The sequence below is a fragment of the Salminus brasiliensis genome, chromosome 1 (genome assembly GCF_030463535.1).
Source record: "Salminus brasiliensis chromosome 1, fSalBra1.hap2, whole genome shotgun sequence".
In the NCBI taxonomy this organism is placed as follows: domain Eukaryota; kingdom Metazoa; phylum Chordata; class Actinopteri; order Characiformes; family Bryconidae; genus Salminus; species Salminus brasiliensis.
Genome location: NC_132878.1, coordinates 75,987,888 through 76,011,120, shown reverse-complemented (window position 1 = coordinate 76,011,120; position 23,233 = coordinate 75,987,888). Strand labels below are relative to the sequence as shown.

At 40.3% G+C, this 23,233-nt stretch overlaps 2 protein-coding genes across 4 annotated transcripts in view; one reads left to right on the top strand and one right to left on the bottom strand.

Moving 5' to 3' along the window:
• The window catches only part of flt1 (fms related receptor tyrosine kinase 1), a 33,258-nt gene extending 29,893 nt beyond the window's left edge, over positions 1–3,365 (top strand). For all 3 annotated transcript variants that reach the window (XM_072689171.1, XM_072689162.1, XM_072689180.1), the window contains exon 30: positions 1,448–3,365. In XM_072689171.1, the coding sequence (XP_072545272.1) occupies positions 1,448–1,631 (184 nt within the window). In that variant the 3' untranslated portion in view covers positions 1,632–3,365. The remainder of the gene's footprint in view (positions 1–1,447) is intronic.
• On the bottom strand, positions 3,320–22,524 carry pan3 (poly(A) specific ribonuclease subunit PAN3). Its single transcript, XM_072689203.1, has 18 exons — positions 21,840–22,524; positions 19,770–19,891; positions 17,930–18,002; positions 17,755–17,825; positions 17,189–17,333; positions 16,560–16,789; positions 16,366–16,470; positions 15,903–15,960; positions 15,427–15,588; positions 14,954–15,070; positions 14,738–14,839; positions 13,184–13,349; positions 10,870–10,957; positions 10,584–10,723; positions 9,605–9,734; positions 6,938–7,002; positions 5,883–6,021; positions 3,320–5,582 (listed from the first exon to the last, which is right to left on the bottom strand). The coding sequence occupies exons 1-18, from the start codon at positions 22,243–22,245 to the stop codon at positions 5,442–5,444; spliced, it is 2,460 nt and encodes an 819-aa protein (XP_072545304.1). The 5' UTR covers positions 22,246–22,524; the 3' UTR covers positions 3,320–5,441.
• Between the last annotated feature and the right edge of the window lie 709 nt (positions 22,525–23,233).

Below are 23,233 nucleotides of genomic sequence, written 5' to 3'. Positions count from 1 at the left end.
CCTGAAAATAATGTGACCAAAGGGACATGTTAAATCAAGGCGTGTCCACTAATTAGCATCACAGGTACACATGCAATAACTGTGCTGTTAGGTGACATGGTGTGTACCACCATGAGGAAGTGAAGGAAAGAGTTGATTAAGAGGAGTTGATAAGAGGAGATTAGAAAGAAAATTATAGACAAGCCTGTTAAAGGTAAAGGTTATAAGATCATCTCCAAGCAACTTGATGTTCCTGTGACTACAGTTGCACATATTATTCAGAAAGGTAAGATCCATGGGACTGTAGCCTATCATGGCGCCCCAGGGGAGGGCACAATAACGAGGGACGACATAGCCAACCTCCCTGGACGTGGACGCAGGAGGAAAATTGATGACAAATCAAAGAGACGGATAATACGAATGGTAACAAAAGAAATGTAGAAATGTTGACAAGCCCCAAAGCTTCTGGGAGAATGTCCTGTGGACAGATGAGACAAAAATTGAACTTTTTGCCAAGGCACATCAGCTCTATGTTCACAGACTGAAAAATGAAGCATATCAAGAAAAGAACACTGTCCCTACTGTGAAACGTGGAGGAGATGCTTTGCTGCATCTGGCACAGGGTGTCTTGAATCTGTGGAGGGTACAATGAAATCTCAAGACTCAAGGGATTCTAGTGAGAAATGTGCATCATTTCTGTTCAGGCCTGTTTCATGAGTTTATTTTTTTAAAATAATTCTGTTAAAGCATGGTTGAAAAGCAATGTCTGACTTTCATTGGTTAATTTTCATAGCATTTTTATTTATTATTACTTTTGTCAGATTGAAGTTATTTCTGTGACTATTGTGGGTTTTTCTTTCTTTAATTAACTGAGGGGTACCAACAATTTTGTCCACGTGTGTAAACTTGATTGCATGAAATAGGCTGTACCCCATCAACCATGAAATGTGTTTTATGCTTCTTGATTCATGTACTTAATGCAACACTTTGTAGCGTTTTACATTAATTTAACAGATTTAAAATCACTGTGATGCTCCACTGACCATTAAAAGAGAGGCATTCTCATCATTGACACTCAGGGCTTGGAACACTGGCTACTGTACTTGCACTTTGTAACTCTGGAGGAGCGGGCACTCGCAGCACTCATGAGAACTGTGTAACCCAAATCATTAATTATGTAAAATTTACATTTACCATGAGCTCAATTTTGCTCAAAGTGCAATTTATTTTTTCCTAATGTGAATAACACTCTCCACCAGTAAGGGGGGCACAGGAGCAAAAAACACCAATTTTCACAAAATTCTGCTTTAAGTAAACATGACATGAATCACATTAAAATTGAATGAATGTTGTACATTTAATATTGTTTGACTTATAACTGACTCCAGTTATGATTAAATATCATTGCCACAACTTCCTATTGTCCTAGTTCTATAAAGCCTTTAACACTGAAATTACTTTATTGCAGATTCTTCTCCAAGGGCCACTGCCAGGACAAGATACTGCCCTCTCCAGCGCTTCCCTGTTTGAGCACTGGTCCATGTGGCCGAGCAGAAAATGATACTAATGCCGTTCCCTCTGACTCAGATTCTGATGGTTGTGGCTCTCCTCCTCCTGACTATGATGCTGCACTCCTCTACCCTTCTCTGTAGCACACTCCTTCTTTCAGCCAGGGTGACATGCATTAGAGTAGTTTCAATCCAATGCTCTGACAACATTGAGTTCAGTAAGGGTTTACTGATAGCTTTAGGTGCTGGAACAAGGTTAGAAAGAGAAAAGAACCAGAACCAGAGCCGAACGGCTTCCAAAGCACTACTATTAGTTGAAAGCAAAGCAAAAACACTGCACTCACATACAGTATAATGCTCTCCAACTATGTTGGCGGTATCTGTAGAAATCAACTAAGGAGCTTTTTTGCACCACAAATCTCTGAACATGTCCAGAATCTTACCTTTTAAATATTTTAAAAGTTAAAGCCTGTATTTGATTATTTATTCTATGTATTGAAGCAAAGACTGAAAAACAGGGACCCTCGAAGTGTAGTGATAATTGTTTTGACATCTTACTGTATAGAAAGGCTGGACTCATAAATGCTGTTTGCTACTTTCCTCTTCATAAAAGATTGGTGGATCAGCAACTCCGATCCTAAACAAATGATATTACAGACAGCACTGTGTGCTTAAATGGTATGCCAATAACTTTAAGTCAGGAAAATACTGTGCGCTTGTAGTACTTGGAGCCAAAACCTACATTTCAGGTCTAGCTGGAGGCCCTGAGGGCTGGATGTTGCCACCAGGCCTTGTGTCACAGCATGGGTGTCGCTGTCCACATGTTGTGGTGCTGAAGAAATCCACACGGCACATCCATGTTCTCCACCTTTCACATTAATGGTGTTCCATGGTCTTCCTTTCAGATAGCCTCAATTGCGCAGCCCTAGTCAAAGTTCTTTGCCCATATTAAATACAAATATAATTTAAAAATTGCTATTTTTAAGGCTTAATTTTTCCATTTCCTTCAGTCTCAACGACCAAATGCCCTGAAAGCAAAGCCCTTGAAAAAAGTTCCATATTCCAATCCTGCTACAAATAAAAGGTGGAGAAGTTTGAGTTAAATGTATATAAAGACATCATTTAGCCATCTTTTCAAGCAAAGTCAGCCGAGCCAATTTCTTGTCCAAGCTTATATTCTTTTCAGCCTCTTACAGGCCTTACCATGCTTTCACAATATTTTACCAAAGACTCTTTAAAAATGTTTGAAACTCTGCTGAAGCAACAGGCATTCATCACTTTGTCATTTTATTCACCGAGCAGCTAAAACCATGCATTACCTTTTTATCTATTGTAGTGCCCCAACTACAACCTCAGGCTTTTGTAGGTAGGGTGCAGGACATTGAACTGTAGAGCACCACAGTTGTCACAAATCTGTGTTGCCAAAAGTACATGCTGGAAGTCTGTAACAGACTATTTATTTATACTCACTACCTTTAATACTGCAGCAATAACTGCTGATCTTAAGTTCCAGTGCTACTGAAGAAATACACCACACCATGTTGACAGTTAAATTTGTAACAATATCTGTCTTCATTACAACATACTATAGACATTTATCTTATGGCACTTGAGACATTAATCGAATGTAATGAATTACCTAGCAGAGGCAGAATAAAAATAAAAGTATCTAAAAGTATGTATGTAGCGTAAAAATATATTTGCTCTATATGCTTCATGGTCTGTCTCTGAAGATTAGATGTAGAGATTATCTGGGCCAGAATAACGAAACATGTTTTTGCAACAAGCTGAAATATGAAAACACTGAACCGCACAAATACACTGAAAGCACATTGTAAAGTTTTGTATTCTTTATTAAAATACTGTTGTACACACAAATATTGCAAAAATGTGAGACAATGAACAAGAGAAGGGCATAAAAAGTACTAAGATTGTGAGTGTGTTTGTCTGAGGGTCATCACAAAGTTTTACTGGAGTGCGATTCCTGGGGTCATCATGATATGAGTATCTTCTATGTGTTGGCTAGAAGTGTGTGTGTGTGTGTGTGTGTGTGTACGTGTACGTGTGAGTTTTTCTGGGGAAGGCTTGGCACTGGATTCACCAAGGTGTTTACAAACTGCTCTTTCTGCTAAAAAAAAACAAAAAAAACAAAACAAAAATAGGAAGGCGCAAAAACAAACCAAAAGAAAAGAAAAGAAACAAATCAAGGGTACACAATTCTAACAGCATCCTCACTTCAGCTCAGTAAAACATGCTCCACCCTGACCTCCTCTCTGTCCAGTGTGGATCAGCCAAACTTGCTGCTCAAGTCCCGCCCATTTCCACTAACTGATTGGAAAGGGTCACCAATGACAGGTCAAACACATTCAATCATTGGCTTATTCGGGAATCGTCCTGAGAGAATTCCAAACTGCTCTGAGTGCACAAAATGTAAAAAAAGAAAGAAAAGAAAAGAGGTCGAGCTGTGGCTGCCCTGTGTTATTCCAGCACATTGCCATCACATGATCTGTAGGTCAAAAAACAAAAACAAAAAAAAAGTGATAAAATCAACACACAACGCTCCCCCCAACTAGCCCCACCCCTTCTGTCCCTTCTCTCCCAGGAACTCCTGCTGGGATTGGTCCACAGAATTTATAGCAATGAAGTGAACGTGAGCTTCTAGCATCCAATCATGCACCACTACTGGGCAAGAAAGAGAACCAGAGATTATAACATCACATAAGAGCTCTATGAATTCACCAAGTTCAATACAAACACCAGTCTAGAGACTGTGACTGATGGCAGGGGTCAAGGGTGAGTGGTTGGAAACGGACATGAAATGGAGGGAAAAGGGGGGGAAATGAAAGTAAGATATGGGCATAAACGGAGGTCGCTCCACAAAAGGGGCTAAAGGGAGAGGACATTCCACAAAAGAGGCAGAACTGGTTCCTTTCCTATTGTGGTCCAGTTCTTTGGTTCCTTTCCAGACCCAGAAAGCCTGTTTGAGAGACAACAATAACCAAAATTTCATTTGCGCAAACTGTGATTTTGTTACCTTGCAAAAAGCATACATGAAAAAAAGAAAAAGAAAAAAAAAGGAGGTTGCATAATTCTGCATTAATAATAAAGTCTTACACAGCAACAGGAGAGAGCACCCCTTTCTGTCAGTGCCACCAGTTACATGGACAAGGCACCCATCCACCCAGCGTTGCTGCTCCGCGCCCCCACCCAATAACGTCTGACTTTGAAACAAGTCTTGTCTGCAGGGGTGGAGGGCCAAGGGACATGCACCATATTGCCACACATTCAATCAGTGGTCAGTCTTAACAGCAATTTGCCAACTCCACAAACAAACCCAGTGGTTTGTCCCATCTTGAATGAGGCTGGAGGCAAAAAGTGGTCTGGGTTCTGCAAACGTGGCAAAAGTGGCGTGTCCCGATTTGCAGTGCCTAAGTAGACCTAAATGCAGGAGACATAGAAAACCACTCCTCTTGTATCCGGTAGTCTAGTTCCCATCCTCCTCTTGTGTGAGGTCTTGGTACACACAGTGGGTATCAAACACACAATCACTTTTTTCTTTTTTTTAGTTTTTTTTTTTTTTTTTTAAAAAGAAACAAACAAACAAAAAAAAACTTAAAAAATTTAGTGCATCCTCCACAGAAAAAAATAAAAACCAAGAAAAAAAATAAAAGCAGGAAAAGTGTCTCTGTCATCGTAATCCTTGTTCCCAAAGTCTAAAAAAATTCATCACAGCTGTCAACTTGTCCATAATTTGGTAGCTGTGGGGTTATGAAAACTAAAAAAATATGCTTTAGAAAAAACTTCCTTTCTGGACAGGACAGTGTATCTGACTGGAGGTGAGCAACCACTTGGCTCCGCCCTGGCCATGAGATCATCGTTCTGCGCCTATCGTCTTTCACTGTAGTGCAATGTGCTCTGGTTTCAGGCAGTCCCACCCCTTGCCTGTGGGGGGCGCTACAGGGGGGCATTGGCAGCAGCCAGCAATTCCTGGAAGGTGCTGTCAAAGCAGCGCTTCAGGTCCGAGTAAGTCACCACCAGCACACTCTTCTCATCCCGAGACACCAGGCTGATCTTCTCCGGGACCCCCGCGTCCAGCTAAGATCAAGCACACACAGTGCACATGATTTACAAGAAAACCAGAAAAGGAAAAAGAAAACAATACAAAATAACAGCATGTGCAAATTCGACCAAAATGCAACGCAATTAGGATATTTTGGAATTAACTTTTGCAGTGAAAGAGGGCAGGACTTAAGTAGTGACTGGAGTAACTATTTATACATTAGTGGAAAGCAAGATTGTATTACTCAAATATAAACAAAAAAACAAACAAAAAAAAACAGGCCCAACAAGCACTCAACTTAATCATCACTTTCAAAAAGAGATAAAGATGTCCACCTTATTGAGACAAGACACTATATGACTCAAGTCGATCCAGGGAGTGCCAGCCTCTGTCACTTGGTGGAAGAGGTGATCTCTGAAGAGCTTCAGCAGGTAACGATCTCCTGTTTCTGACCATGTTGGGTCCTTCTGGAATCTGCAACAGTTCACGCAAAACTCTGCTGTGGGTGTGTGCAAACTTGCAAGACAGGTAACATTTAATACTTCTCTTTATGATCAGATGTACATATTACAAAGTCTGAAATTAGCTGTGCCATTTTAGTTACATTAGTAATGATGAAATTTTAAACTAATTCTGATCATCCATTATCCTCATTATTCCTTCCAGTCAATGATCTGAATCGTTGTTGTACAGAACAAGGATGTGAAACTAATTTTAATACACTGCTCAGCTACTAAGTTGTAAGGGGTTTACCAGTTCACAAAACCCACGTTCCATGTGACAACTGCTCTGTCAGTATTTCTTCACTGAAACTCTGCATTGAGATTTAGGAATTTTTTACTTCAAAAAGCAACAAAACAATAAAACTATTCACACTGTTATGGTTACACTTTGGCAATAACTAAATGCATGCTGTTCATTTGGAGGTGAATCTCTACAGATGATGGGTTAATTACAATCCATTATACCCACAGTAATTTGGAATTTCATTTAAGTGAAAGCAAAGACTCCAGACTTTTGAAGAGGAGTGTAAATATATAACGCTTCAAACTGGGTGGAGTTTACTTTGTTAGGTGACAGTACTGAAGTAACACCTGGGAGAGAAATTGGCACTACAGGTTTTCAGAAGCAATGTTAAAGTTCATTTCAGGTGAAACTGCTGATAAAAGCTTCTGTGTTATTTAAGAGTGGAGTACCCAAACTAGACTCTACATAAAATCATACTACAGAGCTACTCATTTCAGTCTCCCTCACAGGTTTCCTTTTTGGCATCCAGAAAGCTATTAAACAATATTCAAAATGTATTCTAAATCTTATCTTGTTCAAGCATCTTTTACACAAAACTCTACTCTTTCACTTCTGTTAGCATCAGAACAAATTAAGGACTTACTCTGGTCGCTCATTGATAGTTCCCAGTTTTGCCAACAGGCGGAACAAGCGTCCGTTCTGCACCTCCTGCAGAGGGTTAGAAAGGGCAATGAAGAGTTTACACAAACACAAATGGAAAAACTTTCACTCCATGAAAACCTGTGTGTTTAACATATTGAAATGTATTGTAAAACGTGATAAACAGAAATGAAATGTTCTTGTGAGAAAAGTTAGGACACCCCCACATTAACTACTTAAAACACCTTGAAGTACAATCAGGGGCAGCACATCAGCTGCAGATAAAAGGATTGTGGAGGAGACTGTTTACATCTGCCGTTACATGCGTTTTGTATCTGGACAGTATCTTGATATACTTTGACTGGATTCTGTTTTGCCCAGTGTGACCAGAGGAGATACGATTTTACTTCTTTCTTAATTGTTGAAGTGGTATCAGATTCAGGGAGCTCTCTGAGGCCTTCAGAAAGAAGGCTGTAGACGCACAGAAATCTGGGAAGAGATTTAAACAAAATGTTCCACTGTCCAGAAAATCATAAATATTTAAGACAACTGGCAACATGGCCAGGTCAGGACGTCCTAGCAAAAGCAGACCAAGGGCAGACCGCAAGATGTGTAAAGGCACCTTGCCACAGTAATTATCATGGTACATAAATCTATACAATCACAAGTTTGTCTTTCAATTGGAGTACAAAAGGAAAGTTAAACAACAACAACAACAACAATCAGGGCAAGACTAAAGTTTGCCAAAGAAGACCTAGGCAGCAGTAGGTTTCATTACAACAGCCTAATCATCACTGTTGATGTAGTACCAGACTGTACTAAAAGTTAATATATAAATAAATATATATATTATATATATATAAATCTGGCACTATTATTTTGTTTGCATGTCAACATATTGTGAAGCACATTTATACTTTATACTTCCACCATGTTACTCATATGTCCCATCAGTTAAATAAGCTTAACGATTTTGAATGTTTGGGGCCCAGTTCCTACAAAGCATGTAGCATTAAGATCATCTTAACTGGCAAAGACACTGTAATGTGATGCTCACTCTACCTCTTAATGATCTTGCTTTTGGGGAAACCCAGACAAAAATAGTTCAAACATATAAGAGTGGTTGCCTATATGAACATGCAGCTTAATAAAGCCATTCACAACTTTTAACTTTAACTTCCTGACACACATTGAGTGCACTGCACTACAATCTATGATCTATTGAGTGCACTGCACTACAATCTATGAACAGGGTAAACTCAAGTGTGTGCGTTTATGTGCCAAAAACAACCAGTCATAAACCATCTCTACATGACCAATTTCATGATCTCTAGATATACCTTGGAACTAAACAGACTGTTTTGTGCAGTTATATATAGTGTTATATATGTAAAAACACCCTCTCCTCTGGTTTGTTGTCCTGTACTGGGCTTTTAGTGTGAATGGATAGAACTAAAGTACTAAGGCTTTAGTACTTTAGGTTTCGTTTGACAGTTTGGCGAGCTTTGGTCAACACATGGTAGTAAACCTGATAAGCCACATACAGAACCATGAGCATTGACACAGTTGACGGAAACACACATTCCAACCCAACCCTGCAGTGGCCTAATTCAGTTTATAATGTTTGTTTGACCACATAGAACAACGAACACACCCACAGACCAGAGAGAGGGCGCAATATAGCATTTTATCTTTAAGACAGGGCCTGTATGCAGGTCAAGAGTCATACATTCAGTGTACATGCATGTTCTAAGATTAAAGCAACACTAATTTTCTTACTGTAAAATTACAGCTCCATCATTTTGATGCTACACTGACCTGTAATAGGGAGAGAAGCTTTTTTTATTGATCCCACTCTAGGCTCGGCACTACATAACTTTGGTGGAGCTGCATGAGACCCCCCCCCCGGCCACAAAAGAAGAAAAAAAATAAAAAGAAAAAAAGTGCTGTGTAACCAGAGTCATGTTCGTGTTAAATCCTGCAATATGTGTCAGTTCACATGATTCCTTCACTTTGCATTTTCTGACAAGCTGAGGGATGCATTTTGTATTTACAGCAGCTGTTATAAAAGTGATTACATTCCTCAACTGTAGAGGGAGCCCGGAAACATCAGTTCATTTTATGCCAGGACTTAAGTGGTCAGATTATGGTCCTGTTCACAGTACTCAACTTGCTGTCTTGTAATGGGGGATCTTTAAGTCACACAACTAATTACTTTTAGCAGGAGGAATCCCCAGCCAGCCTGTCTGCCCCCTTAGACTATATATTATCATGAAAACACACACAAGCAGTATATAATAATCTCAGGAGTTAAAAAAAGAGAAAATTAGACCTGGCTTTTATTAACTCAAGACAGATATCATACATACATAAATAAGAGGGAGTTAATAAAATCCAGGTCTAATTTGCCATTCTTAAAAGCTTCACTTGGACTTGCATATTGTTGGAAAAAAAAAAAAGAAAGAAAAGAAGAAGGAAAAAAAAGCATTTGTATCTGTGCGCAGGGTGAAGGCAGGGCAGTTTCACACATTCAGAAGTCAGCGTTAAAACGGAAAGCAGAAAGCAGTACACAGCTTCTAAAATATCTATGGACATCACACCTCCTCTCCCCTACAGAAGGACACACACACAAACCATGCAAACTGTTTGCGTGCATGTGTGGTGTGCATACCTTGGCCAGGTCTTCCTCAATGACATCATTCCTCATTTGTGATGCGTCCAGCTGTGTGTAAAAGCGGGCTCCAATCATGGGCATGATGTCGTTTACACTGCGCAGGCGACTCTGATCCGACAGCAGGTACCTGCAGGAGCAAAACCAACAGCAAAAGAAATTAACAGCTAGTTTAATGTGTGTTTTGTGCAAGTTTCTGGATACTACAAGGTGTAGGAACCCACTGATCTGAAGGTGGCAAATTTGACAATTACAAGTAATCAAATAATCTTTGTGGGCTTCTTTTCAGAGCAACAGTAACAAAACCAACAAGAAATGTGTAGTTCCTCCTTTTATAATGCTGGATTCAATGCATATAAACATAATATATTTATTAAAACTATTCTGAATAGTAAAATAATGATTAAAAAAAAAATCATGGCGGAATTTCATGGAGATGAACTCAATTATTTCATACAGAACCTTAAATTAACTTACAACAATTTAATCACATTAAATTGTTGTAAGACTACATACCTACATTTATTTCTACCAAGCAAACAGAAGCACTGTGTAATCATTTACACTTGTAAGTATAAATATGTTAGCTTGCGTGCATCTGTGACCACTATACACAGGCGCTTCCTGATATCATTTAATCTTAATGACTCACGATCAAGAACAACATAACTTTAAGAACACAAGGATTTCCCAAGAGTTTCCAAAATTATAAATGCGTTTTAAACAGTTGTTTATTGACCGCATCTCTGATGGAAAGGCATTTATCACATTTGAGACAAAACTGTGTGCACTTAATTACTAAATTCTCAGTAAGTAACGAATGAGTCAGAATCCTCTTACATTTTCAAACGTGTTTAAGTACTACATTAGCCACGAGGCACTTAGTGTTACAAATGTTTTGGGAAACCCACCCCAGAATGTATAAATACAATATGTCATGCCGGTGTGTGTATATAGAATTGCATGGTAGTGGTCGTACAGGATTAGATTTTTGAGGTCAGATGAGTAGTTGATTGACACCAGCTCCATGGCTTTCTGTAGGTTCTCTCTCTGAATGCCAGCCAGAGAGTTGCAGGCCAGGGCCAACACTACCTTCCCCAGGGAGATCAGATCTGCTTGCTGGAAAAGAGAGGAAAGGCAATGGGCACAAAATATAGATGTTATTTACATTTCTACTTCACCAGTAGAAGAATTTAACATGTTGCATCATTTCTTCAGCAGATATTCCTATTCCACATCTAAAGTCATAACATGCACACACTTACCTGGTACTGGGGCATGAGTGCCAGGTGGTTGGTCTGACTATTGTCAAACGTCAAGACATCAAACACTCCTACACAGTTCACCCGTAACCTAGAGAAAAGCAGGGGGGGGGGGGGGGGGGGGAGGTTAAACTACGTCTCACAAATATAACTTGCCATTTGAACTAAAAGGGTTACAATGCAGGGTTAAAATGCAGAATCCCATGTCAAGTCAAGTAGGTTTTATTGTCATTTCAACTACATACAGAGTACCCAGTGAAACGAAACAACGTTCCTCCAGGACCATGGTGCAACAGACAGTGCATACAAAACACAAGTACAACACAATACAAGTGCGGACAGACAACACAACACAGTTATTAGTTGTATTGTTAACAACACATTATTATTACTAAATTATTTTATTTTTAATTTTTTTGTATTGTTAACAACACTTTATTATTACTAAATAACAATACATTGTTATTTAGTATTGTTGCATTGCAACTTGAAAAACTGATCTTGCAGAAGACTGAAATATGCAAATAAGCCTGGGTGAACTACTGATCTAGGCATGTAAGCAAGCCCACAAAAGTTTATGGGAATGTGAATTGAAGTGGGAGATTTACTGCATGCAATGATTGCAGTAATAATTGCAATAATCAGAATACTAATACTTTGTCAATATCACAAAGACCTAGCAGACACATTTTACATCTGGAGATCTTTTCAGAAGGTAGAGCGGTAAAAGAATTGCTCAGCACTGCACAGCAACAGCCTACATTTCACATTGTCAGGCTTTTGCATATTCAAGCTGAACATGTATCTTTCTCCTCTGAGTAGAAAAGAGATGATGCTTGAATGTTTTTTGACCCCTAGCTCAACCCTTAAATCTATAGTTATCTATGCAGATGTAGGTGTGGGAGGTCCAGTAAATTGCAGGGGATCCTACTCACTCATTAATTTGCTGAATTTTATCTGCTCCTTACAGTAAGGTGCTGAAGGGAACCACCACAAAAATAGTCTCAAGAACTGAAGAAATCTCCACTGTGGCAGGGCTGGTTCACTACTTAATAACAACACAGTTGTACAATTGACTCACTTCAGTGGGAATGAACATACCACTATATTCTTTAACAGTCAAACGACAATTAGATGGTTATACCATCTTTGGTCTGTGTGTGGTGTAGTTGTGTGCATCCGAAACCACATTGGTGTGTTACGGTAGATAGGACTGTCCAATATAAAGTATTAATCATCCTGAACATGTGTTTTCAGGAACAGAAAACTGGGCCTAACTAAGACTTCTGCATTCACTTCATGTCCTCAAGCATGTGCTGTGGCATGAGCCTCATTTAAAGCAGACCCTTATGGTAATCATCAACGCGCATGTGTGAAATGCGGTGTGCGGGTGTACATGTGCGTGCATATGGACCTCATCAGGTTCAACAGACCACGAACTAGGACCACTGTCACTGGTACTACTGGTACTGTCACCAAAGACATCACAAAATGCTCTCCTGAGTATATTAGAATAATTTAAGTGGAGGTGTGCGAATTATTAAATAGAAATCTTGAGTTTTTAAATTTTTTTTCACTGTTTTTTTTATTTTTATATATAATAAGACATTGCAAAAGTAATCATGTGCCATATTGCTCAAGCACTTAAGCAGTATTTCATTATGCCTCTATAATTTCCAGTAAGAATGACCAACATATATGTATACCATTTCAATATAGGTCAACAAATATATTCATTAGCAGACACCCCAGCGGAACGGCCTCTGTGCACAGCATGTGGTCTGCTTGGGACATGTTGAGCAGTGGCTCTGCTGGAAACATGTACAGGGTAAACTGAAATTGAACTGTAGCCATTAAATGTGAATAAAAGTATATGACGTCTTTTGTGCATTAAGACCAGTTTCTGTAGAGATATGGTCTTACCTTGGAGCTCATTAAGTGAGTTTTCTCATCAGTCTACTGGAGCATTCCAGTAGGTTCAAGTGCATCCGAATACTTTACTGAAACGTCCTTTCCTAACTTCTGCCTCATCTGGAAGCCATATGAACCCATAAACTAGTCAGTATAAACTGTCAATATATTTACTGAGTTTATAAGATACAGATCAGGCCAAATCAAGGAGAGCAGCAAATATTTGGACACAGTGAGAGACACAAGCAGAGTTTATGAAGAATATGGATGGTACAAGTTGGGGAAAAAAAAAAAAAGAACTAAGAACTATGTAGTCAAATGTGAGGACAATCTGTTTTGTGTTCATTGAGGATGCAGGTAGTTACAGGTCTGACAGTGCATGTATGACAAGTGCATGTGTGTGTACCGGGTCTTTCCAGTGATTAGGATCTTGCTGGGATCCATAACTCTGCAGGCCAGACCGGCTGTATGGATGGTCCGTAGTGCTGAGCTCAGCTGGACGATGTAGGCCCAGATCAGAGACTCAGGCAATAGGCCTGCATGCTGCCGCGGAGGAGGGGGCTCGTGCTGACCTACCAGAACCAAACATCACACAAAACAGGCCCATCACTACAGAGGCATAAGCTCACACAGGTTGCCTCATTACTGGTTTCCTTAGACAGTATAGTTGATATAGAATAATAATAAAAAAATTTTTTAAAAAAACTATCACGGTAATGAATGGACAAAACTTAAAAAGTGCCAAAAAAAAAAAAAAAAAAAAAAAAAAAAAATCAGGACTGAAGTAACCAAAATAAGCACATCCCAACCTTAAAATGTAATGATTAAAATGTCCAACAGTACACTGGCCAATAATAATTCTTAAAACATAGTACTACAAGAAAAAATAAAATAAACACTGCTGTGGTTTTTATAAGTCCTTATCTCTGAAACATGTCACTCTTTCCACATCTGCCTGACAAATCCCCCTACTGTGCACAGCGATTCTCTCTAGCGAGTGCTGTACTACAGTGTGAAGGCCGTGACGTGCAGTAACTGCAAATCGTGCCGCTGCCCTGGGTGCTGCTTCCCCCATCAGCCCAACAGTTGCAGGTACTGGACTCCACCTGGTGCAGAAGCGGTTTCAACCACCATTTCCTCTTTCCCCGCTTTACACGCACAGCTGCAACTCAGCCCTTAACACATTCTGGAATTCAAAGTGTGTCCTCACGAATACACACAAACGGAAAAGCAGCAAGAGTGTTCCATGCACAGAGGATAGGGCGGTCCATTTTAAAAATGCACCACTATTTCTCAAGCAGATTCAGGGCAGGAGCACCTGTGTATTACGACTTACAAAACAGCAGTAAAAACTAAATTTCACCATGTGCACTCGTTCTGAAACATCTCTGATTACGTAATTGAGAGCGGGGTATAAATATTTACACTTTCCCTTCAGAGACAAAAAAAAAAATATATATATATCTATATATATATATATATATATATATATATATATATATATATATATATATATATATATATATATATATATATATCATTATTATTATTATTTTTTTTTAATCAATTAAAATCCAAAATGATTTGGAATGACTCCTCCTGATCTGTTACATTGACTTTTTCCTTTACCTGTAAAGCTGTCATTTTGGTTTTGCAGTGTAGTATCGGTAGCTGGACTTCATATAAGCATATATATATTCTAAGGTAACAGTTTTTAAAGGCAAAAACTAATTGTTTCGAGAAACTGGAAATACTGGCCTTCCTCAAGCAGAGCAGCAATCACAATGGATCACAAACACTTACTGCTCTGTCAAACAACTACCCATTATTTGTCCTAGAGAATAAGATTTTCTTATAAACCATAGATATAAAAAAATAAACAAGCTTTGTCCATCACCACTGACCTAAATATGGGGGGTCAGAACAGGCTGTTTTTTGTGGCTTAGGAATGGCAACTCACCCCACTTCCTCTTGGTGAAGTAAGAGTCGGCTGTTGGGTCATTGAAGTGCCTGCTGTACATGGTCTCAGCCCCAGCATGGAAATCATAAGAAAACACCAAAGCTAAAAGAGAAAATCCAACAGACACTCATCAATCACAATTCAAATTGAGTCCCATGTTTCATTGAAATAAATTGGAAGCACTTAAACAACAGAAACACGCATATGGAATCTTACAGTGGTCTCCGAAAGCTTTTGTGGTAAAGACTTCTCGAAGTGTGACGGCGTTTGAGTGCTGGATCTTTTTCCACATGTCTACTAGCATCATACACTTGGTGTTCACCAGCCTGAAGCCTATAAGCACACATACAATTTGTAACCTTGAAGACATCTTGGTAAACACTGATCAACATAAGGAGCAACCGCCATAGGACAACGTCCCCACCATACGGACACTGCGGCACCTCCAAACCGTATCTAGTCAGTAGTGTTTCTAAGGTGACCAGTTTCCATTAATGGACGGGAAGGAGGGCAGCTGAAACTGTGCAGCAATACTCAATATTTGTAAAGCTACATGCTAGTGTTTGACAAAACAGCTAAGGAGCGTACAAGTAAGGTAGGCGCACCTAATAAACTACCAACACTAGTGAATGTGAAGATAAACATTGCAGTTGACTGATTGCAGTTTGCATCTTGTATTGAATTCTTACCATGTATCCTCCTCAGACAGTAAGGCAAGTCATCTTTACTGTTAACCGCCTTGTAACATGAAGTGATATAACTGAAGTTGCTGGTTTTCTGTAGGCGGTTGGGAGGAGGGAGGGGCTCCAGTGGAAAGAGGCTATGGTAGCTGTCCACCTCAGATGGAACTCCTAAACACAATTGTACAATCAGATAAACGTTAATACGGCTCAGATGTAAATGGTAAAGTATGCTGTCGGAGTGCGATACGCAACTACTAAAAAGTGATAGTGACTGCTTCCAAAAAAAACTAACTGAAAGTATTCTAACAGTAAGTGAATCCAGCATGCCAGACACAGGATGTGGTTTCTTTTATACAAAAAGGTGAATCCAGACACAGTGACCACAATCCAGACATCGCTCACAATCAGATCATAGTAACCATCAAGACAAGTCTCAATTCATAATAGCAATAACATTAAGTGCACAGTCTGGAAAGACTCACCTGGGTTCTCAGACTGATCAATTTGGGCCATTGTTATCAGATGCCTGTTTATCAACTCCTGAAGAAAGAGGAAGCATCACAGAAAGATGTTTGCTAAGTGCGTTGGTTATAAAAATACCCAACCTTAATATAAACAAACCATGGTTTCATATGATCTTAACAGAAATTGTGCACAAATGGACAGCACAATAAACTAGATGATACAGGAGGCATCTCATATCTCTAACTGCTGCCTCCTCAACTCCGCTCTCCTCCGTCCATCAGCCCATAAACCAGAAACTGAATGAAGGAGATCACATTTGCTAAACACTTCTTGTGCCGATTCCACCATCCTCACAGCTCTTCTTTCACATCAAGGAAAGGATACATAGCAACTTAATTACAAAAACCAGATTCACCTGCCCACTGTATTCACAACAGACACACACCGAGACAGAGAGACAGAAAGAATATGAGAAAACACCTGTCTGAGCTCGTCGGCCATAAAGAAGGATGGAGCATTGGCTTTGGGCTGCATGTATGCCACATGAGGTGCTGTTTGTGGGTATATGTGGTAGGTTGGAAACACCTGAAAGAATAATGCAGCACATGCCGTGATTATGTGAACACAATCAAAAGAGCCAAACGCTTTAAAGAAGAGAGCTTCAGACACTATACCATTCCAGCCATGGGAGCAGGGGTGTTATCAGTGTAGAAGTAGGTGGTCCCACCCACAGTTTCCTTCTGGATGATGTGGGCACCACTGCCTTGGTCGGACGCAGTGGTGGGCACCATGTAATTGGCCGGGTTTGGGTTTGGGGTGTGGCTGCGGCGCCGAGGAGCTGGGGATGTGTGGGGGGTGATTTTGGGGGAGTGGAGAGGAGATGACCCAGCAGACAGCGACATACCTGTAAAAGAATCCATGATCAGCTACCAAACAAGCTTTCAACTAAAACTTGTTTCTATAAATCCCTTATTCAGTTGGGTACCGTGTTATCAAAAAACTAACGAACCATTCTGACACTTTCATTTTAAATGTCTGCAACAGACAATTTCTTTTTATGATTTTCCACACTGCCCCCTACATTTCCTTTGGTGAACTGCTATCTGTCAGACTGACTACATTTTAACACATTACATATCTCACTTTTGCTCTTTTACCTAACATGAGGACATGAACACTCAACTCTTATGACCAATGGCTGCAGGCATATTAAAAAGGGAAATACATAAATGAATAAGGAATGAGAGTTCCTTAGAATAAAAGGTTCGGTTTGAATACGTTTTGGAGAGAGTGAATCACTTACCAGGAGCAAGGCCAGCTGCAGTGGAACTGCTCAGGCCGGGATGGGGGAAGAGGGGCGAGGGAAACGCGGGCACGGCCGCCTGAGACATGGTGGCCATGCGAGGTGCTCCTTTAGGGATGAACTCCGTAGCTGCTGGATTAGGAGCCTGCTCAGGAACCCACACACAAAGTGACAAATTAGCACTTTCTTCATGGAGAGAGTATATAATGTGATGCAAATATTTGGTTCAAACAAAATTGAACACAAATTGAAAAAGTATGAGATAATTGGGGGAATCCCCAGTATAGGAACACCACACAGCAAATTACTGAACTCAAATTCAGCATCATTTTAGAGTTTCAAAAGAACTATCTGCATGTTACACTAAATATGCTGCCACTGCCCATTGGTCTCCATTACAAGTGTTCATCTGACTACTTATATTATAAGCATGTTTTTAGTCAAGGGGATGGAAAACTGACTGCACAATACAGATGCAACAGATAGAGATTATGTTGAAAAATGCATTCCTTCAAAACTAGAAAAGTGGTGCAGCCTTACCATCCGTTAACTCACTAAATTCTTACCTTTCTCCTCTGCGTTAAGCTCAAAGCACCAAAGTCACTAAAGAGGGAGGAAGTGGGGGAATTTACTGGATCTACAAAAAAAAAAAAAAAAAAAAGACAACAGAAACAGTGAGGCCTGACATTAAGCCAGTAAACAGTAATTTACTCCAACAGCAAACAACAGATTTTAGCTCACCATGAGTGCTGTGGCTGAAGTTCTTGGCACCGTCATTAAGAAGGCTCGGGGAGCTGCTGCTGCTGGTCATTCTCTGAACACACACACAGGTCACAATTAGAGAGGTCTCACATGGACAAGCAGACTTGCATATTTTACATCTGTGATAGGACCACCCTGCCCCCCCCCCCCATGTCCTTTATCACAGGGGTGGCAGTACAGCACAGTTTGGTGTCTTCCTTCCTCAAACACACATACTTAAAAAGGTCATTTTGATAAGCATAATAAGAATCACTGTTACACTAAAGTAATCAGGAAACTGAGCTGCTTTTCAGACACACAGGACCAGAGCTTGACACCCCTGAGATAAAGCGCCTTAGAGATCAAATCGATGCCCGTCTTCACACTCATTTTAGAAGTTGTTGATGTACAGTCAGGCATCACTTAAACCTGCTGCTGCATCTTCACACTCTTTGTAAGAGTTAACATGTCAAAACCCCTCTACTGGTTTACAAAGAATTCAGTGGTTGTTGTCACACTGCTGAATCGAAATCCCATATAATGGTCTGGACACAGCATTCAAGTGAGGTTTGTATTTCCCCTTTTTCAGACAGCTGCAAACCCTGTGATGAAAGCCTTCACAAGTATTCTTTGAGCAAGAGCTTAAGCTATTTATTTTGGTTAAACAAAACAAGGTCACTTCCTGACCTATTCTACTGCACAACTAAAAATGGGTTTCCAAGCAAAGGTGAGCAACATGACAATACTGTAAATATTGGACCAAAACATGTTTGATATCTGAAGTTTGCTTCTTTATTTAAACCCTCTCAACCTGCCCAGGACATCCAAATCATTTGCTTTGGTTGTTGTTGATAGTTTGTCAGTTTACTTCATATAAAACAAAATGCATAGACATATCCACCAGAATAGTCAACGAAAGTTGGTAGCTACTCTAACTAGGCCTCATGACTGCAGCTCTTCCTGTACCTGCAGGGAAGAAGGGGAGCTCAAACATGGCAAGCAACACAAGCAGGTACATGCGCTAGGCTAAACTATAAAGACCACTTTGCCAATGCCCACTCCCTTACAATCAAACGGTACTACCTCAGCCTAAAGCAAACTACACAGCAGTAGTGCTTTAAGAATTAGCTGTGTATGAGATTGGTGACGGCCCAGTGCTTGTTAGCAATGCCAGCCTAGTATCTGCCGCTGTACTCTTACGAACAAATCAGACACCAAACTGATCAGCTGTAACTGGGGTAAATAAATAATGCATTTAATTAATTTAATGTTTCGACCAAACTACCCCTTTAAAGAACACCTACTATTTGCATGTTTTATTACAAGAGAACTGGCCCTGTTACATAAGATTTGAGGTTGTAATATCTGGCACTACTGAGGCATTTCACATTTTCTAAACAAATACTTCTCATCCTTACACCAAAGTTGAAAATGGTTGAAAAAGATCAAATGTATATGGACTTCTAATGAAACTGCTACATTGTTCTTTATCCACAAGCATTTTGACATAAGAAAAATGCAATACATTTTACCATACAGCAACATTATTTCAAATTCCGGACACAGTAAACAGTAAATATTAATTTAATCTAAACTACACTATATTATATTTTTCCACCACTTTCAGGAAAATGTTTTAAAGTTTGTAAGACTGTAAAACAAAAAAACATACTTCTGCAAAATACAAGATTGTTATTTCATTTTTATTGTGTTGGAGATCTGATGTGCTGTGTTAATCATAACATACTTATTTCACAAATAGCAGAAAATTGATGACAACAGAACATCATTATATTGATTTCGATTATAAATGCTGTGAGAAAAATACAGAAGTACGCACCTGCATCATTGAATATTTGGACTCTGCTGGGCTGCCAAACCCATTGACCCCAATAAAGCTGCTGCTGAAGTAAGAGTTGGTCAGATTTGCATCGCTCAGTGTCCCACTGTCCATCCCAGGGACTGAAATAAGACACACACAAAAACATTAATATTAATGAATCATATCTTACATTAACATACAAGGTTTATAACTGAAAATGCTAACTGGCATAATTAAGACTGCAAATTAAAAGCTACCACACAGATGGTTTTGACTAAACAAACCAGTGGTGATGCAGTTATTTTTCAAATATAATTTTTCCCCCAAAATATATTACAGTTAAATAGACAAAAATCCAAATTAAGGCAACCATGCACATAAAGCCCTGAAATGTTATTCTGCATCGGCAAACCCCCCCGACAGAAAACAAAATTGCAAAATATGATTGTGTTTTTACTGTCCAGACATTACATAGCCAGGTTTAACCACCTTTTTAAAACTCTTAACTAACACTTAAGTTAGTTAAATCCCACTTAAAATGATACAAGTGACGGAATGTTCTCACTTTTTATTTTATGATATCAATATTGAAACCTCAGGTACATTCTGTAAAAACTAATAAGCTTTCAATTGGAGCTAGTTGTACATGGCATTTGTTAAAATAAGCATCTAAATGAAGGATATGACGCTTAAACAGGCCCAACATCTATAACCTCAAAGGAGAAACAGATAGCCATCAATACCTATATGCCCTGTCTAAAAAGCTGGGGGCACAGAGGTGTTTGAATGTTAAAGGAACATTTCTCCAATGTTAAAGGTTTATTTGTGCTGTCGTTAGAGACCTGGGAACTAGACAGGTTAGAGTCTGGGCTCAAGTTGTATGATTAAAAAAGGCTTTTGTAAAGAATCCCCCAATGTAGTCAGTGAGGACCAAATCATGTTAGGTTTTTAGGCAAACTTCAAATGCCAAACGGCTCTTGACCTGCTCAAAACACATTCAGATATTTGGTCCGGTCATAAATTGATGGGATTCAGAACATGAGTGACTTACTTTAGTTTGGAAAAACAAAAAAATAAACTTCTCTGCAAAGCCCTGACGCCCGATCCATCATTTTCTGCTAATATCTGTCTGAATCAGATACCTATACCTGCTATCTTTAAAAAGGTTGTGTGACAGGGTATGTGAGCTACCTTTAATGCTGATGAAACTACATGTTTAATGTCAATGTACCATTACACGTGTGTTCATGCTGTTGCTCCTAAATGAGAATAACAGAGCTGTGAAGAGCTGAAAGGCAAAAACTGCCCAACTGAACGTCAGCCAATCACAGCCCGGCGGAGAAATACGTGAACGGTTTGGTCAGCTGACGCACGCGCGCTTTTTGTAGTCGTTCTTAAATCATTATAATCAAACTACGGACAGGAACTGGTAGCATAGTCACTGTCGTGCAAGACAAATACAGTGTTAAATACCCTGCTCCAAACCCTCGCCATTTGGACCATTTCCTCCACTTGGAAATAAAATCGAGCAACTTCAGCATGGACGAGAAAGACCAACAGCTTTCCTAAACACACTGTGTCACGCACTTGCACGCACAATACCCTGCAACCGCTGCAGCAAAGAGCTGACACTGCGGGTTACAAGCAACAGCTCCAAACTCAGGCAGCTATACAAAACCCCTCTAAAGCAAAAACGCTGCCTGACTTTAGCTCTTAGCCTCCACAGCATGGCAACGCTGGTTCAGCTTTTCGCCCTCAAACAATGACAGGTGGTGCAGCTCCAGACTCGGCCCATTAGAGCACAATCCCGAACGAGCTGGACCCCCTTTTGAACCGCTTTTCCAGCATTTTCACAAACTGGACGGTGAAAAGAAAGCAAAGTCCCTGTCGGCTTCCTCGTATTGTTTTGAGAGTAGGGGGTGCTGGTGGTGGTGGTGGTGGAGGGAACGAGGCCTCACTGAATCCTCGGCCTCGATTTCTGCACAAGCCCTCTGAGAGGCCCCGTGTTTTCATGCACAAAACAAGGAGGACTTTTTAGGCCCTCTGCTCAGTTTCCTCCCTATGCACAACCACTGAGCGCGAACTTACTGGTGAGAAGTTGCCCGTCCAGAGCTGCCCCCGCTGGTCCGAGGGCATCGCTTTTTTTGGGGACACTGGTAGGAGCAGCGCCCGCACAGGCCGCCGCCGCCGCCACCACCGCCGCGCTGCCCGCGAGCGGATACCCGGCTGCCGTCCCGCCGCCTCCAGCCATGGAGAAAGGCACTGGGCTGCCTCCACCGCCACCGCCACCGCCTCCACCGGCGCCTCCTCCAACTCCGCTACCGCCGCCGTGCACTGGCAGGCTGGCCAGAGTCGGGTCCTCGTGCACGAACTGACACTCGTCTCCATAAAAACAAGTCTTGTCTTTCGCGTAATAGCGGCAAAACTTCACCTTCACGCCTGGTATCCCGACCCCCCCGAGCGGAGCGGCTGAGGGTGGGAGTCCGCTGTTCATGGCACCGCCGCCGCCGGAATACACTCTACCATAGACGGGGAGGGAGAGGGGGGAGACCTGGGGAGGGGGGGAGAAGCTCCTAAAAACACACTTATCCAACAGCACACTCAGCGCTCTGCAGTGAAAACCCGTCTTAAAATGAATCGGAACATCCAACCAGAGTACTTCAGGTGGACATTGTGCTTCGTAAAAGCGGCACAAACTGCGCCGTTGTGCTGAAATCCGTCCCCCGCCGTCGTTGTTGTTCAGCGCCGCCGCTGTTGTTGTTTTCAGCTAAGCGCTAACTAGCCTCGCTGTGCATTGTGGGTGCTTTAACGTTGCAGTTAGCATTAGAAGACACTAGGGGCTTCACTTTCAGTCAACAAAACCCCCCACAAAACTCAAAAAAACTTACGGACAGTGCATAAGGAACATGGATTATTAAAATGAGTAAATATAATTCCAGAAAGTATAAAAGACTTAAGTATAAAAGGTGATTTCCAATTCAATCGAGCAGTATTAGGAGAAACCATGGGCTTCAGTTTCAGTAAAGATATATACCAATGTACTGTCAATGTAAAATGAAACAATATTAGGACACATTTCGTATAAAACATTTTAAATATATGAGATAAAGAGCAACATTGCTCTTCAGTGAAGGCAAGTGGACAAATATTCTAAAACAATTAAAAGATCAATTATCAAATCAGTCAAACACAGATAGTAGTTGGACACAGCAGGAGGACTGAACCATGTCCAGTCAAAATTTTATAGTAGCTGATTTAATTTTATATATGTATTTTTGCATTATTTTGTATTGGCATGAAAAAAATATATATTGCAAAAGTTAAACTCTTTATTTTTTTTTATAAAAAGAGTTAAACTCAAATTTATTTGTTTGTTTGCCTTGTTAAAGTACGAGAACTTATCATTTAGGCTATTTAGGTTTATTAGTGTTGGTAAATGAGTAAATATAAATGTTCATTAGCATATCTGCATGATTTTTGAG